General features: G+C 41.9%; 1 protein-coding gene across 1 annotated transcript; it reads left to right on the forward strand.

The window, feature by feature from the left end:
* The first annotated feature begins 4323 nt into the window (after positions 1-4323).
* On the forward strand, positions 4324-14201 carry LOC101979244 (arylamine N-acetyltransferase 3-like). Its single transcript, XM_005367762.2, has 2 exons — positions 4324-4365; positions 13040-14201. The coding sequence occupies exon 2, from the start codon at positions 13046-13048 to the stop codon at positions 13916-13918; it is 873 nt and encodes a 290-aa protein (XP_005367819.1). The 5' UTR covers positions 4324-4365; positions 13040-13045; the 3' UTR covers positions 13919-14201.
* The last annotated feature ends 982 nt before the right edge of the window (positions 14202-15183 follow it).

The raw sequence follows: 15183 nt of genomic DNA on the forward strand, positions 1-15183 counted from the left end.
GTGCAGTAGGATCAAAAACCCATTGCCATTGTTCTTGAGTTCTCAGTAGTCCTCATTGTCTGCTATCTAAGTCCGGTTTTATCCCATGCTTTTTCAGACCCAGGCTAGCTGGTCTTGGTTACTCAGCAGTAAAAAACAAGGAATTCTTGAAGTTTGCGCACAAATGGATGGAAATAGAAAACACTATCCTGAGTGAGGTAAGCCAGACCCAAAAAGAGGAACATAGGATGTAGTTTTCTTATATATATTAACTACTAGCCCTTGCACAAGAAAGAAACCATAGAAACATAAGGAAGGTTTGGGAGTCCTGTTCCACAGAATAGTAAATTAAAAAAAAAAAACCCTATGCAATAACTGCTACTGTCCCCTATGCCATGCTCCAGACTAGGGATAGCAGCACTGTGAATTCAGGCACCTTGTTAAAGTCACACGAGGAGCAGGATTGGGGTGGGGTAACCCTGACCTAAATTTGACATCCACCACCTCTTCTCTTCCTTTCTGCCGTTCATGAAGAATTCCTCTCATGCTGTGTGGACAGGCCACCCAAACGAGCCAGGAAATCCCCACCAGTCCACCCACAGGAAGCTGAGATTACACACAGGAAACCCAGAATAAAACATACAGAAGACAGCACAATCTACAAATATGCCACAGGACACACCAACCCAAGCTAAGATGCGTCTCTGTAGAATCAGTAATGGCCCAACATGGAATACTTTCTTGGCAAAATGTATGGTGATCATTTTGTCCTCCCCAGCAAACTGGGGTCTTCCTTCACTTCACCTTGCCAGTAAGATGCTTTTGTCATCTTCCTTGGAGATGCCAGTGTCCACTGTTTAGCCCGCTCCATGATATTAGCCAATGTCATGCCCCTGGTCCTTCCTTCAGAGTCTGTAGCAGCTCACAATACTTGGCATCTTTCAGGCAAATGCTCTCAAATGAACTCAGTTTACTCTGCGAAAGGATATTAGCAATGTATTCAGAGATTCTCATTTATTACAATTCATAGGGAGGAGGGAGGGCAGCTGACATCCAGAGTGTCAGGATCAGGGATGATGCAGAACATCCCATAATAGTTTGGGAGAACAGTTGTCCTTCCACCATGAATTACTCAGAATGAAATGTTGATATCACGAAGGTTTGAGACTACTTGACAGGAAGGATATTTAAAACAGCACACAGTAGGATGCCAACAACGCAATGGTGAAGAATAAGGTTGGGGAACACACTTCAATATACATATTTCCTCTTCTCTCCAGTGCTTTGCAGAAGACCATGATCATATCTGGATCATGCTTCTGTCTGGATAAATATCTTGATTCATTTTTCATCCCAGTAAGTAATTTTTTGTAGAAGATCCATCTAAATTTTTATAGACTCCAAATTTTCAACCTTAAGTTTTCTACCTATTTACATTGGAAATATATTTATGTCTAAAAATGCCACTGAACTCTAAAATTACTAAGGTTAATATCATCTTGTGGGAACATTATGTAACTATTCATTGTTATTTGATGCAAAATTAGGCATGTAGGCCTAGTAATGTTATTATTTTTAATATTATTGTAAACCAACAAGAATAAGCAATCTAATTCATTTTACTGTCAGCAGTGACCCTGACAATGGTTGGCTTTAGTTTCATACTGGTCAGTTAAACCCTCACAAAAACTCCAAATGCCCCTGGATGGAAACCCCCTTTCTTACTCACTCACCTGCAGTCCCCAGCACACCCTCAACAGTGGCTTCAAGGCAGGTGTATTTCAAAATGAATGCCTCAAGTTCTGTCTTGTCTCTTATTATTTTGTGTGTCACTCTTTAGATCAGAGACCCGTACCTTGCATATCTAGGCAGAACTTGTCCAAATTCCAGTGTTTCATCAACCTGCCCCAAGACAATTCCTCTTCATGAACCTACTGGGTCAGGATCTCCTCATGGTCTCCTGCAGTCAGCAATGTTCTAGATGTTCTTAAACTCCATCTTTGTGCTTGACCCCCCTGGCACACCAACCCCAGTAGATTCTGTGTGATAAGTCCCACAGGCCGAGGCGTTAGACTCCAAAGGTCGCCTAGAACCTGTTGTGGAACTCTCTAGCCCCAGAAAAATATTGAGCCGAAGTTCTCATGACAGATTGTCTGCTTTATCTTCTTCTATTCCTTTTCTATATTTACGAGATGTTCCTGATAGCCTGGGTCGAGATTTTAATCAAGAAAATTGGATAAGAAGCCACCCCTTGAAATGGGGTCACTGGCCATGACCTCTTCTCTGAGAGATTCAACACTTTGCTTCATAATCATTTACATATTACAAAATAACAATTTGATAGAATGTCCTCCCAACAACATATGAATTTGTATGGCTGTGCGTGCGCCGATGAGGTTGGCTCTGACACTGGGGTGTAGAAAGCATTGTTTAAGTATAGTTTTAAATTGAACTTTGAGGATTTTTAATAAGACAGAAGCTAGATGTTAGATAAGTAAAGGATTACTCATGGAAATTTATTAACCTGATCAGGACCTAGAGGGTCATAACCAATGCACTTGAAGACTCTTTGAACTCACTCCTGAAAGTTTGCCATAAAAAAAATCACTATATTTTTTGTATTTTGTTCTGTTTAGTGATCATGATGTTATCTGTTCCATTCGTAATTGATTCTTTGAACTCACTGTTATGAAATGTAATACCTGATTGATTTTGTGGGGGGGGTTTAGGTGTCAGATGATTATGATAATTATTCTTTGTGACTGCTTCACTGGACACATCTTTTAGAATTGTAATACCTGTTTTTCTTGTATAAAAACCCCCACTTGAGAGCTGCAAAATACACTCAGATTCAAACTGCCTCTGTGTTTGTTTCTGTTTGTCACCGCCAATTTCTTACCGGCCCAGTCTTCAAGGAACGGCGTCCCAGGAAACCCCCATACTGGGCTGAGGTGGTCAGTGGCAACCTCCTTACTGGCTCCAAATCCACATTTTCACAACTCAGATGCATACTTTCTGCCTTGGCTTTCCTCCTTCAGAATCACATTGCCTTTGGAAATAGTTCCCCCAGGGTCAAGGCATGAAAGCTGGTAAAAGTGTTGCCCAAGGGGGCCAGGCTCCATCCAAAAATACCAGGAGAACTTGATAACATTGTCTACATAATGTTGGGTTTACAAATATGAATGATGCAAGATTGCAAGATTGGAGGTGATAGTCATTTTAATGGGATTCCTGGGTGTGCATATGTATGTGTGTCTCTCTCTATATGAATTATCATGCTCTTTCTTTGCTTTTTTTCTTGTTTGTTTTTTGCCCTATTCTTATTTGTTTGTTTTTGTTTTATCTTGTTGCAGTTTATTATTATTCTTTAGAAGTTTGTTTTATAAGGAGAGAGAGAAAGAATGTGGAACTGAATGGGAGGAGGTAAGAAGGACTGGACAGAGTAGGGGGAGGGGAACCATAATAAGAATATATTATGTAAAAAATCTATTTTCAATAAAACAAAATAGATCTCAATAGGGCACCAAGGCAAGGCAATATATGGCAGAATTATATTCTCAAAAGGAAAGTCAAGAGTCTCTTGCATGAAGCTCTGAGGTGAAGCAAAAGCTGCAGTAAAGACCCCAGGGTGTTTGAGATGCCAGGGCTGGAGAATGTCTGCCAAGAAGAACTGCAAGCATGGGGGTACAGCAAAGCCCCCAAAAGCTATGTGTGCTACAGACAGCAGAGCCGGAGGAGTGGAGATGCTCAAACCCTTGGGAGACCTAACAATTCTATCATGAGTTCGAGAGGCCAGGCACGGAGCTCTGGGATTTGGTTTCCTTGTTGTGTTTTGGTCTTGTTTTAATCTGATCATTCTTTACTATGCCTGAATTCCTCTCTTTTGGAGCAATAGTGTTGGAGAATGTATAATTGTATGTTGCAAGTATATAGAGGTTTTAAAAATATCTTTGTCATAATGACAAGAATGTTTTGAGCCTCTAAACAGACTTATGTTTTGGATTTTGAAAGATGTTGAGACTGTTATCATTTATGGGGACGTTTAGAGATCAATTAAATGTATTTTGAGATGGAAATAAGGCCTAGGAGGCAGAGGTGGAATGTTACAACTTAAAGTGAAGTGTTGGCTATTAATTTGACAAGGGGTGGAGTTGTTCATCTTGATTGTCAAGTTTTGTGGGAGTTAGGATCAACACGGTAACACTTCTCTGAGCACATCTGTAAGGGATTTTCTAGATTACATTTGCAAGTTGGAAAGATCCACCTTAAATGTGGGTGGCACCATTCCGTGGACCTTGGACTACATAAGGAGGGCAAAGAGAGCCCAGGCATTCATCGCTCCCCGTTTTCTGGCTGTGGATGCAACTAGTGACCTCTGCTTGAACTGTAAGTCAAAACAAGCCCTTCCTTAAGGGGCTTTGTTCAGTGTTTTTATCACAGCAACGAAGCAAGTGACTGTTAATACTACAACAACTATGGGAAGTGCAGAGGGTGGTCATGGAAAGGGATGGAAAATATGCTAAAAATTATTGTGTGTAATTCTCGAAAACCAATAAGATACTACAAAAAATAATAATATAAAGCTTAAGCCAACCCTTTTAAACTCTACAGAAGACCAGCTACATAGCCTCTTTTTATGCTAATCTTCGCATGCTAGAAGCATGTAAGTCATCATGTTTGCTCTATTGTCATTTTGTCTTTATTGCCATTCTAATTCATGAGCAAAAATTATGAAAATTGAAGCGTCTGTATAGGCTTCCTCTTTACCTCCCAGTTTTACTGCGAACGTCCCTGCACACTTTGTCACGATGGAAAAATATTGAAATTCTCTGTGTACATCTCGCAACCATTTGGCAGCAACCAGGCACTGATGGTGCAAATCTGCATGTCTACTTCCTCAGAAGTAACTGGGCCTATTTAGCCACACGAGCTTCCCAAGTCTGCTCCTTTCATGGATGAACAAATGTCAACAAGGGTTCTGGAAGTAAATGAGTATCTGATAGAAGGAAACTCTCTATTTTGCTTTATATTCCTCAAGCTTCAAATCCTGGGTTTACTCTCCTCTATTGTTGCATTTTTGATAAAATTTTGATATCAAATGCCATGATCGAGGAGCATGGTCTATATTTCCGAGTCTGAATGAATCTTTGCTGTGAAAAACTCAAATGTTCTGTCTGCTCTGAATATAAAAGTATTATTAGGTAATATTCCCTCTCCAGCCAGTGGTCATCAGAAAAGGCAGGGAAGAAAGGTAAGGATGAAATGGGAAAGAAGAAAATAGGTCACATTTCAAAATAGGTGTTTGATGTAGTAGTGTCGCAGCTGGGAGACGCTGGTGAGAGGGGACGGCTTAGCACGAGGGCGAACTGCCCCCTGGACCAGTAGAAAGGATAGACTGAGGTTATAAAGGCAGAATTAACAAAAGGTTCCTGATGGGCAGCTTGGACTGCATGGGAGGCAGTACTAGGTGTGCCTCCAGCGAACCCCCAGGTCAGGCAGAACACAAAGCCTCCAGCTCCGGTCATCTTTGACTGATATGCCAGCACAGGGACCTTAATTTAGCTTCTTCACACCATGCACATGCCATTGGGAGCCTTCAGGGACAATCTCAGACATGCATTAGGAAAGCAAAGGAGATGCCAAAGGGCAGGCGCCAGGGATCAAGTGGCCTGAGGATACATTTTAAAATAGAGTGTATAGGAAGACATCTAAAAGTCAGAACAATGTCATCAGTGTTAATAAAATTCTAGCCGAACAAAACCATATGAGATATACCATGCTTCTATTGATACAAGAGGAACTGGGATTTTCTTTCGTAGGTTTTTGGTTTCATTAATAACAGAATTTAAAAATTTGCTCAGAAACAAACTCAAAGACCATATTATTAGAGTTTGAGAGAAAACTACCAACACAAATTAGGGGAAAATCTTGAAAGCTGCTGCAAGGGAAAAGGAAGATGGAGGGGAAAACGATGCTTTTTAAGTTAGACTTGGAGGTTGGCAAGTGACTCCAGAAAGGGAGGTAGAGGCTTCAGAGAAACCGAGGGGACATCCACAGTACTCAAGACAGCATGCTGGCTTCTGAGTGTCTGGGGAAAGTGTGCTGTGGCTTCTGAGTGTCTGGGGAGCATGCTGGCTTTTGAGTGCTGGGGAGCATGCTGGATCTTGAGTGTCTCGGGAGTGGGGTTGTGAGCGTCTGGGGAGTATGCTGGCTTCTTAGTGTCTGGAGAAAGTGTGCTGGGGTCCTAACTGTCTGGGTAGCATGCTGGGGTCCTGACTGGAACATGAGTAAGATGCAGAAAGGAGGAGGACAATCTCTTCTTCAGTTAGTGGCATGAGTCTATTATCTCTTCAAGGGGTCTCCTCACAGGACATTTCCAGAGGTTTCCCGATAAACTCCCTGTTCCTAAAACTGCCTGACCAGTCTCCACCCACTGCTCTCGTTTTTATCTTCGGTCCCCACAGTCATCCTTCAAGCCTGACAGTCCACAAGACTAGGGAGCCTAAGTTCTTTCCTGACATAACTACGGCCATCTCCTAAATGATTTGGGGACCTCAGTTCTTGAAAATGAGAGGTTATGGGATTAGAGGCCATTCAGCTGTCAGGCGGGTGCTTATTTAGGAGGCTAGATAAGAGGCACCAGGAACCCAGCCCGCCCTTCTGGATTTCCTGGCCTCTGGAAAGACAAGGGTCAAAACTGTTCACTTTCAAGATCCCTGCCTATTCTCCACAAAAGAGGGCTTAGGGGGAGGCTCTCCAGGAACCGCCAACAATGTGCTAGTGTGGTCTCATTTGTTATTTATCCAGCTGCTTTGCCCCAGAACACAGAGCACAGAGTTCTCCAAGAGCGATGCTCCTATCAAGAGAGATCCGAGGTCCAGGGTCTCTGCTCTGGGCTCTATTTCTGGCTCCAGGCAGAGTGCCGACAGTATCCCCGCATCTCTCGGGAATTGCTGTTTTTCTTCTGGAAGACCCCCATCCACTTCCTCACCTGCAAAACTATTGCTTCTACCCTGTCTCCCAAACAGAACGTTTAAACTATCATCTCTTCAACCACTCTCTGCCAGAGATTTATTTTCCTTTGGCCTTCGCCCATCTCCAGCTATGAACACTATCTCCCTTTAGATTTGGTTTTTGGGCTTCCTGGGAGTAGCCCACTCCTACTCCTTGGCCTCGAGAAGCTGTCATTAGCGGCATTTCTGAGTTGCAGGTCTCCCAAACACTGGGAACTGTGGGGGAATTGTCTTTTAGTGTGGTCAGCCCAGCCAGACTTTTCTGTCTGGATAGGTAAAGCCGACTTGTCTGGGTTCTGGAGTATGTGTTAATGCACAGTGATTCAGTGCCCTTCAGTGTGGATGAGAACAAAGCAATCAGAAAAGAAGAGGTAGAAATCAGGAAGTGCACACTCAAATAGAGTAAAGCAAGTCACTGGCTCTTTGCAATTCTCTTCAGTCACAGTAGAAATCCCTGAAGTATACATAGAAGACTCCGGCCGAATCTTTGATAATTGGACTGGTACTGTTGTAGCCTTCAAGAATGTCCATGTAACCAGCCTGGCTGGCAGAAATGGGAATATACTAATGAGGCACATATGCCCATTCCTTGGCTATCAGACTGTTAATGTAATGGGCCTCAAGGATTTAGAGTTCCATCAGGAGACTACGTCCTCCTAGGGAAAGAAAGAGTGCTTGCTCTAGGGGAAGGGGGGAGTCTGAAGTCAGTGGGTCATCTTTACTACTTGTAAAGAGAAGATTTGTAACTTGTCAGAAGATGTTGCAGGAAAGACTGGCCTTCCAGGGAAGGAAGTCTGGGCTAAGATGGTGGAGGGTGCCCCATCTTGGCCATGCAACATAATTATGCATAGATCTCATTTTCTAGTGAAACTTTATGTCAGTGCTATGCGAACAGACTTGAGGGGTAGTTGAATCTCTTCATTCTTCCCATCTCCCTTTCCTGCTTTTCATTGTCAATTCATCTCTTTTAATGTGCTTCTTGAGGTCCAATGGCCAAAACTGGTGTGTTGAGTCACAGTTGCCTTCATGGATAACCAAATAGTGTAGGCAGTCAACCTGAACCAAACTACTTCTAAGTCTTCTCTGTTGGATTCCAGTTCAGAATATCATGTGTAGGGGACAAACAGAGGAAAGGGGTCCTTAGGTAACACAAAATACATGACAGTGCATGCTGCACAGAGATGTAGGTAACACACCACCACTGTCCCTCCTGCATGCTCTCCTACGCAATCAGACAGTCACCTGACTACTGTGTTGTGGTTGTTAGAGATCTTCCATAATTTAGTCCTCAAAGCAATCCTTTTGTTTTCAAGAAAAGTTGTGTTTGTCTTTTAAATACATTTTTATTGATTTTTATTGAGCTCTACATTTTTTCTCTGCTCCCCTCCCTGCTCCTTCCCTCCACTTCAACCCTCTCCCAAGGTCCCCATGCTCCCAATTTACTCAGGAGATCTTGTCCTTTTCTACTTCCCATGTAGATTAGATCCATGTAAGTCTCTCGTAGGGTCCTCATTGTTGTCTAGATTCTCTAGGATTGTGAATTATAGGCTGGTGTTTTTTGCTTTATGTTTAAAAACCACTTATGAGTTAGTACATATGATAATTGTCTTTCTGGGTCTGGGTTACCTCACTCAATATTATGTTTTCTAGATCCATCCATTTGCCTGCAAATTTCAAGATGTCTTTATGTATTTATTTGTTTTTTAGCTGTGTAGTACTCCATTGTCTAAATGTACCACATTTTCCTTATCCATTCTTCAGTTGAGGGGCATTTAGGTTGTTTCCAGTTTCTGGCTATGACAAACAATGCTTCTATGAACATAGTTGAGCACATGTCCTTGTGGTAAGACTGAGCATCCTTTGGCTATATACCCAAAAGTGGCATTGCTGGGTCTTGAGGAAGGTTGTTTTCTACTTTTCTGAGAAATCACCACCCTGACATTCAAAAGGGCTGCACCAGCTTGCACTCCCACCAGCAATGCAGGAATGTTCCCTTTTCCCCACAACCTCTCCAGCATAAGCTGTCATCAGTGTTTTTGATCTTGGCCATTTTTACAGGTGTAAGATCAAAACAACTCTGAAAAGTTATGTTTTAATTAGCCCATCAGTTGCCCTCAGAAAAAGAAGAGGCATTTGAAGATTCCTGAATTCAAGCTGTGTCAGGCTAACTAGAGCAGGATGCTTTCTGAACTATGGGAGTGGGCTCCCTGCATGTGCTTACGCTGACTCCGCTGAGTCTCCCAGGCTAGCAGTAAAGGTGAAGGGGAAAGTCTACACCCGCAATAGGGTCCACAAGCTAGCCTGGGGTGTCAACACCACTTCCGTTCAGCTCTTTTCTTGGAAATCACTTTCTGAGTACCTTCAGCATTTTACCTCGAGTCCCAGCTTAGCTGACACAGAGTTTAAACACATTCAGTCCCAGAATATCTAATATTGGTTATGTTATCCTACAATCTTAGGGTACCAGTTCTCCTCAGATACACACAAAACACAACTTTACTCATAGATTAGGATTTTAAAGGCCACAGCCCACCAAATCTCAACAGAGATTTAAAAATCAATCAGTATGGGGCTGGAAAGATGGCTCAAAGGATAAGAGCATTGCCTGCTCTTCCAAAGGTCCTGAGTTCAATTCCCAGCAATCACATGGTGGCTCACAACCATCTGTAATGGGGTCTGGTGCCCTCATCTGGCCTACAGGCATACACACAGACAGAATATTGTATACATAATAAATAAATAAATAAATAAATAAATAAATATTTTTTAAAAAATCAATCGGTAAATATGACATCATACCAACATAATAGTGAGAGGAAAACAGACGGAGTGATTAAAAAAAAGGATTACAGGGGCATAAACATTTTAAACACTTGCTTCAAAAGAAATATAAAGTGATTCTGAATGGGAAACGCAACCATCTAGGTCATCATCGTATGGCAATGCCTGCAGAAACCCTGTGTACCAGCTTGCCCCTCTCCATTCCGCATGCAGTTCATGGGTATCAGCAAGGCTTTGGAGCATTCAGAGTAAAACCTGGTTTATTCTCACTGGGTCTGAACATGGAAGATAAAACACTTATGCTGATGTTGAGGAGAACAGTTAACACATTGGGCCAGGGGAAAACACAGCAGGCTCCTTAATGGGTTTAAGAGAAATTGTACTGACATCCACGGCAGAGAAGCAGGAAACTGGCAATAAATAGAAAGTGGAGTGAGCTTTAAAATTGAGAATGGATAAGCAAGAGGAAATAGAGATGCTTAACAGCCACTGTCTCAGTGGATCCCATAGAGACATGTTATCACAGGCTGTGCCACCGCACAGAACCCGAACATTTAGGTCAGTGCATAATCGTTCTACTCCAAGTCTGAATAGAATGGCTCTTAGATAGCAATTCATAAAGTCTTCTTTTCAAAAGTAAGAAAACCTTTATTCTATTTGTTGTTGTTGTATTGTTTGGGTAGGGTGAGATGTTGTTAAAGATAGTGTTGGACTCCATCCAGGTCTTTCCGTCATTAGAGGGTTTCATTCCAGGATAACACGGATAGATTTGAATTAGTGTTCTATGGTATTATCCATGTCCCTCAATAAGGTCTCACTGCCCTATCTGGGCCATGTGTCAGGGGCAGTCATGCCAGCCCTGGGTAGTCACTGGTCCCAGATTCAAATTGCATGCAAATAGGGCTTTCCTACGTCTTGTGAACCAGTGTGTGCTGCCTGTTCCACCACAGAGTCTCATGAAGGTGACTTGGATGATGTTCAGTATTGTCATGTTACAACTCTCCTTCCATCCCTCTAGAGTTTGCATTCATTTACAGCAAATCAACAATGTCAACTTTGCTATCAGGACACTGTCTTCTATGTGTTCTCATCACAATCCACTCTTCCCAATCTGCTACAACTGTCCATGTTTCCTAGATATCCCTTGAGCACTCCAGGAAGCTCACAGCATGGAGCTTTTCCCCATTTGCTTCCCACCTGCCTCCACAGGCTCAGTGTCCATCACTGTTAGTTCTAAGGAGTGTTTCTCTGGCTACTCCATTTTATAAGCTCTCCCTATCTCCCTGTCTGCTTGCTTGCTAGATTCTTTGATTTTTTTTTCAGGTCTCTTGGTTAGGGTTTATATTGCTCTGAAGAGATACCATAACCGCAGCAACTCTTATAAAGGAAACCAATTATTTGGGTGGCCTACAGTTCAGAGGTTCAATCCATTACCAGCATTGTGGGCATTGGAGGTGTTGACCAAGGTTTCTGTCCCACCTGGTCCCACAGCCTTTCAGTTGCAAAGAAAAACACAGAGGTCTACATTAATTATAAACTGGTTGGTATATTAGCTCAGGCTTCTTATAACTCTTATAACTTATATTAGCCCATACTTTTTGTCCGTGTTAGCCTTGTGGCTTGGTACCTTTTATCAGCAAGGCATTCTCATCTTGCTTCCATTGTATCTGGGTGATGACTGCAGACTGACTCTCCTCTTCCCAGAATTCTCCTGTTCTGCCTCTACTTCCTGCCTGGTCACCCTGCCTATACTTGTTGCCTGGCTACATGCCAATCAGCATTTTATTAAAATAATACAAGTGACAGGATCAAAGACTATTGTCCCACAGTACAGAGGCATGCAGGCAGACATGGTGCTGGAGAGGTAGCTGAGAGTCCTACATCTTGCACAGCCAACAGGAAGTGGTCTATCTCACCAGGTGTGGCTTGAGCATATATGAGACCTCAAAGCCCACTTCCACAGCGACATACTCCAACAAGACCACTCCTATTCCAACAGGGACACACCTCCTTTTAGTACCACTCCCTTTGGGCTCCATTTTCTTTCAAATCATCACTGCAGCTTACTTAAAACAATCTTCTAGATAAATGCTTTGTTTACTCAGTTCCCCTGTCTCTGTCATTCTGATACCACAGAGCTGTGATAGTTTGAGTGAGATGTTCCCCATAGTCTCATGCATTTGAATACTTGATCCTCAGTTGTTGGCACTCTTTGGGGAAGCTTGACAGGTATATCCTTGCTGGAGGAAGTATGTCATAGGTGGAAGCTTTGAGAGTAATTTCATGTCATTTCTAGTGTCTTCTCTCTTCTTTGTGCTTATACTTGAAAATGTGAGACATCAGCTTCTGCTCCAGCCTCCATGGTTGCCTGCCAAGCCGCTTGTAGATTCTCATTGTGAAGGAGATGTAAGTCCAAATAAACTCTGCAAAGTGTCCTGGCTATGTTGTTGTATCACAGCAATATCCTGCAACATATAGGAAGCCATTACAGCCCTGTGTCAGTGGTAAATGCTTGGCAGATATTCGGTAAATTGTTTCTTGAGTGTAACAATCCGTGTGAATGCATATCTAATTTTTTAATAGGGTACATTGCACAAGGTAAGATGCAGCTAAAGGGAAAAGAGAGTGGTCAATATCCTTGCTTCGTGTGTGTTGCTGTGCTAAAGAAATTATAATGAAAAGTAAGTTAGGGAAGGTAAGGGCTTATGGATTATAGCTTATACATTACAGTCCATTACTGTGACAAGTCAGGACAAGACCAGAAAGAACCATAGACAGTTCCCCCAAAGACATGCCCACAGGCCAATATGACCTAGGCAGCTCCGCACTGCAGGTTTTCCTCTCCCATGACTCTAGGCTGTAGGAATCAAAAGTCCGGTGTTCTTTTGTTAACTACTTCTGCTTCTTTCAGGCACTGTTTAGAGACCTGTTTAGTGTGCACCAATTGGGAACCCCCAATTCATTCATGACATAACAGCACCTCTAAAACCTTCACCTTACCATTCACTGTATCATCTAACCTAGACTTCTAACTTCTGATACTCAAAAGAGAAAGACATGGCCTAACTGTCCCTCCAGGTTCACTGACACTGTTAAGTGAAATATGTATGTGAACGTGGCTTCAAGAAATTGCTACAGATATGTCAGCTAATTTTGTATATGTGTGTTTATGCTTTCCTTTAAATAACTTTAATAGATAACTAACCTATAAAAGGAACTCCAAGTTCAGACAGTAATATCTGATTGATTTGTTTTCCTTGCCTTAGGGGACCATGGACATTAAAGAATACTTTGAAAGAATTGGTTATCAGAATTCCAGGAACAAACTGGACTTGCAAACATTAACTGAAATCCTTCAGCACCAGATACGAGCTGTTCCCTTTGAGAACTTGAACATCCATTGCGGGGAACCCATGGAGCTGAGCTTAGAGGCCGTCTTTGATCATGTCGTGAGGAAGAAGCGGGGTGGCTGGTGCCTCCAGTTGAACAATCTTTTCTACTGGGCTCTGACCACGATGGGATTTGAGGCCATAATGTTGGGAGGACAAGTTTATAACTCCCCCGCCTGCAGATATAGCAAAACCTTGATTCATCTCCTGCTTATGGTGACCCTCAGTGGCAAAAAGTATATTGTGGATGCTGCATTCCCATTTTCCTGCCAGCCGTGGGAGCCTCTGGAATTAATTTCTGGGAAGGATCAGCCTCAGGTGCCTGCCATCTTTCACTTGACAGAAGAGAATGGAACTTGGTACCTGGCCCAAACTAAAAGGCAACATTATGTTCCAAACCAAGAATTCATTGATTCTAGCATTCTTGAGAAGAATAACCACAGAAAAATATTCTCTTTTACTCTTGAACCTCGAACGATTGAATATTTCAAGTCTGTGAGTGAATATGCCCAAACATCTCCAACTTCTGTAATGGTCAAAACATCACTTTGCTCCCTGCAGACCCAAGAAGGGGTTCATGGCTTACTGGGCACCACTCTTGTCTACAAAAAGTTTAATTATAAGGACAATGTTGATCTGGTAGAATTTAAGACTCTGAAGGAAGAAGAAATAGAAGAAGTACTCAAGCATATATTTGGTATTAATTTGGAGACGAAGTTTGTGCCCAAACGCGGCGATTTTTTTTTTACTATTTAGGGGGAAAGGTCTACAATGTTTCTATATGTACTTATTCTTTCATGATAAAACAATCAAATTATGCAAATTATGTGAGTGAATAATAAGTATTGAATCATTATCACAAAGTTCATCAAGGACTGACTTGTGACAGTATCTGTCTGACAGACTGTTATCAACATCTGTCCCCTGCATTATGTTGAGAAAATCCTAGACATCAAATTGCTTTTCCTATAAAATTACCCATTTCTGTAGCTAGATGACTTTTAGACAAACATATCATTTAACATTTAATTGCAATAAAAATACTTTAGTGATGATATCGTTGTCTTGATTTATGCTGTGAAACCCTCCATGCTGACTCACCTCTGAAGTCTCATGAAGCTTGCAGTGCTGATTAAGTCAAGTGCACAGTGCACACCCTATATCCACCTCGCAGAAATTCGGATTCATTTTCACAAAATGCCTTTAAATGCCTTGAGTGAGAAACAGGGGAGAATGAGATACAGTGTTAGTTACAAGGAATTCTGGGAGCAAGAATGACACCAGGAGAAACTACTGAGGGATGAGAAGCCAGGAGCATGGCACTGCGGGTCATTTCTCCAACAAAGGCTTTGGCAGCCATAATTCTGCATTCATGATGTTTCTGAATTTGTTAACATTCATATTTAAAATATTTTCTTCCATTAAATAGTTTGTATATAAAGTAACAATTACAAATTATAAATCACCTATCAGATGAAAAGCAGCAAAAAGAATATTGTTTATTAGTACAATAAGAATCAGAGCTCTTAAAGGAGTGACTGTGTCTTGAGCCTAGGATCATTTTCTGTGGTGTGTCTTCTTCCTGTGCTCTGTCTTATCTGAAGACCATATTCTCCTGGTTCCTTCAACTCCCTGTTATAAGAAATAAACATGTAAATTCCTTTTAACGTAGCTGAGTTCATATATGATTGACCTTGAAGAAGTGATTTGAAAGCTTTTGGCTAGGATTCCCTAGAAGGAAAATGGGGTAACACTTTTATAAGCCAAAGCCAATTTTAAAATGACTTCCCAATAAATTCTACTTAAGTGACTGATCAATGCCACTCAACTACGGTAGTAGATGAGAATTTAGTAGACTGTGTATCCACTCTACTCTGTGTGCTTGAAATCATGGCCCCATTGTCACTTCCTGCCATCACATTTAATTATATGTTGATATCAGACATCCAAGATCAAACAACATCCCTAACAGACTGTTTAGCTTGTGGCTTCATTGTCAGGGCTGCAGTTCTAAAATGAGG

This window comes from Microtus ochrogaster, unplaced genomic scaffold (assembly GCF_000317375.1).
Source record: "Microtus ochrogaster isolate Prairie Vole_2 unplaced genomic scaffold, MicOch1.0 UNK23, whole genome shotgun sequence".
NCBI classification, from domain to species: Eukaryota; Metazoa; Chordata; class Mammalia; order Rodentia; family Cricetidae; genus Microtus; species Microtus ochrogaster.

Coding starts and splice junctions, on each gene's coding strand:
- LOC101979244 (XM_005367762.2), top strand. CDS start 13,046: ATGGACATTAAAGAATACTTTGAAAGAATTGGTTATCAGAATTCCAGG.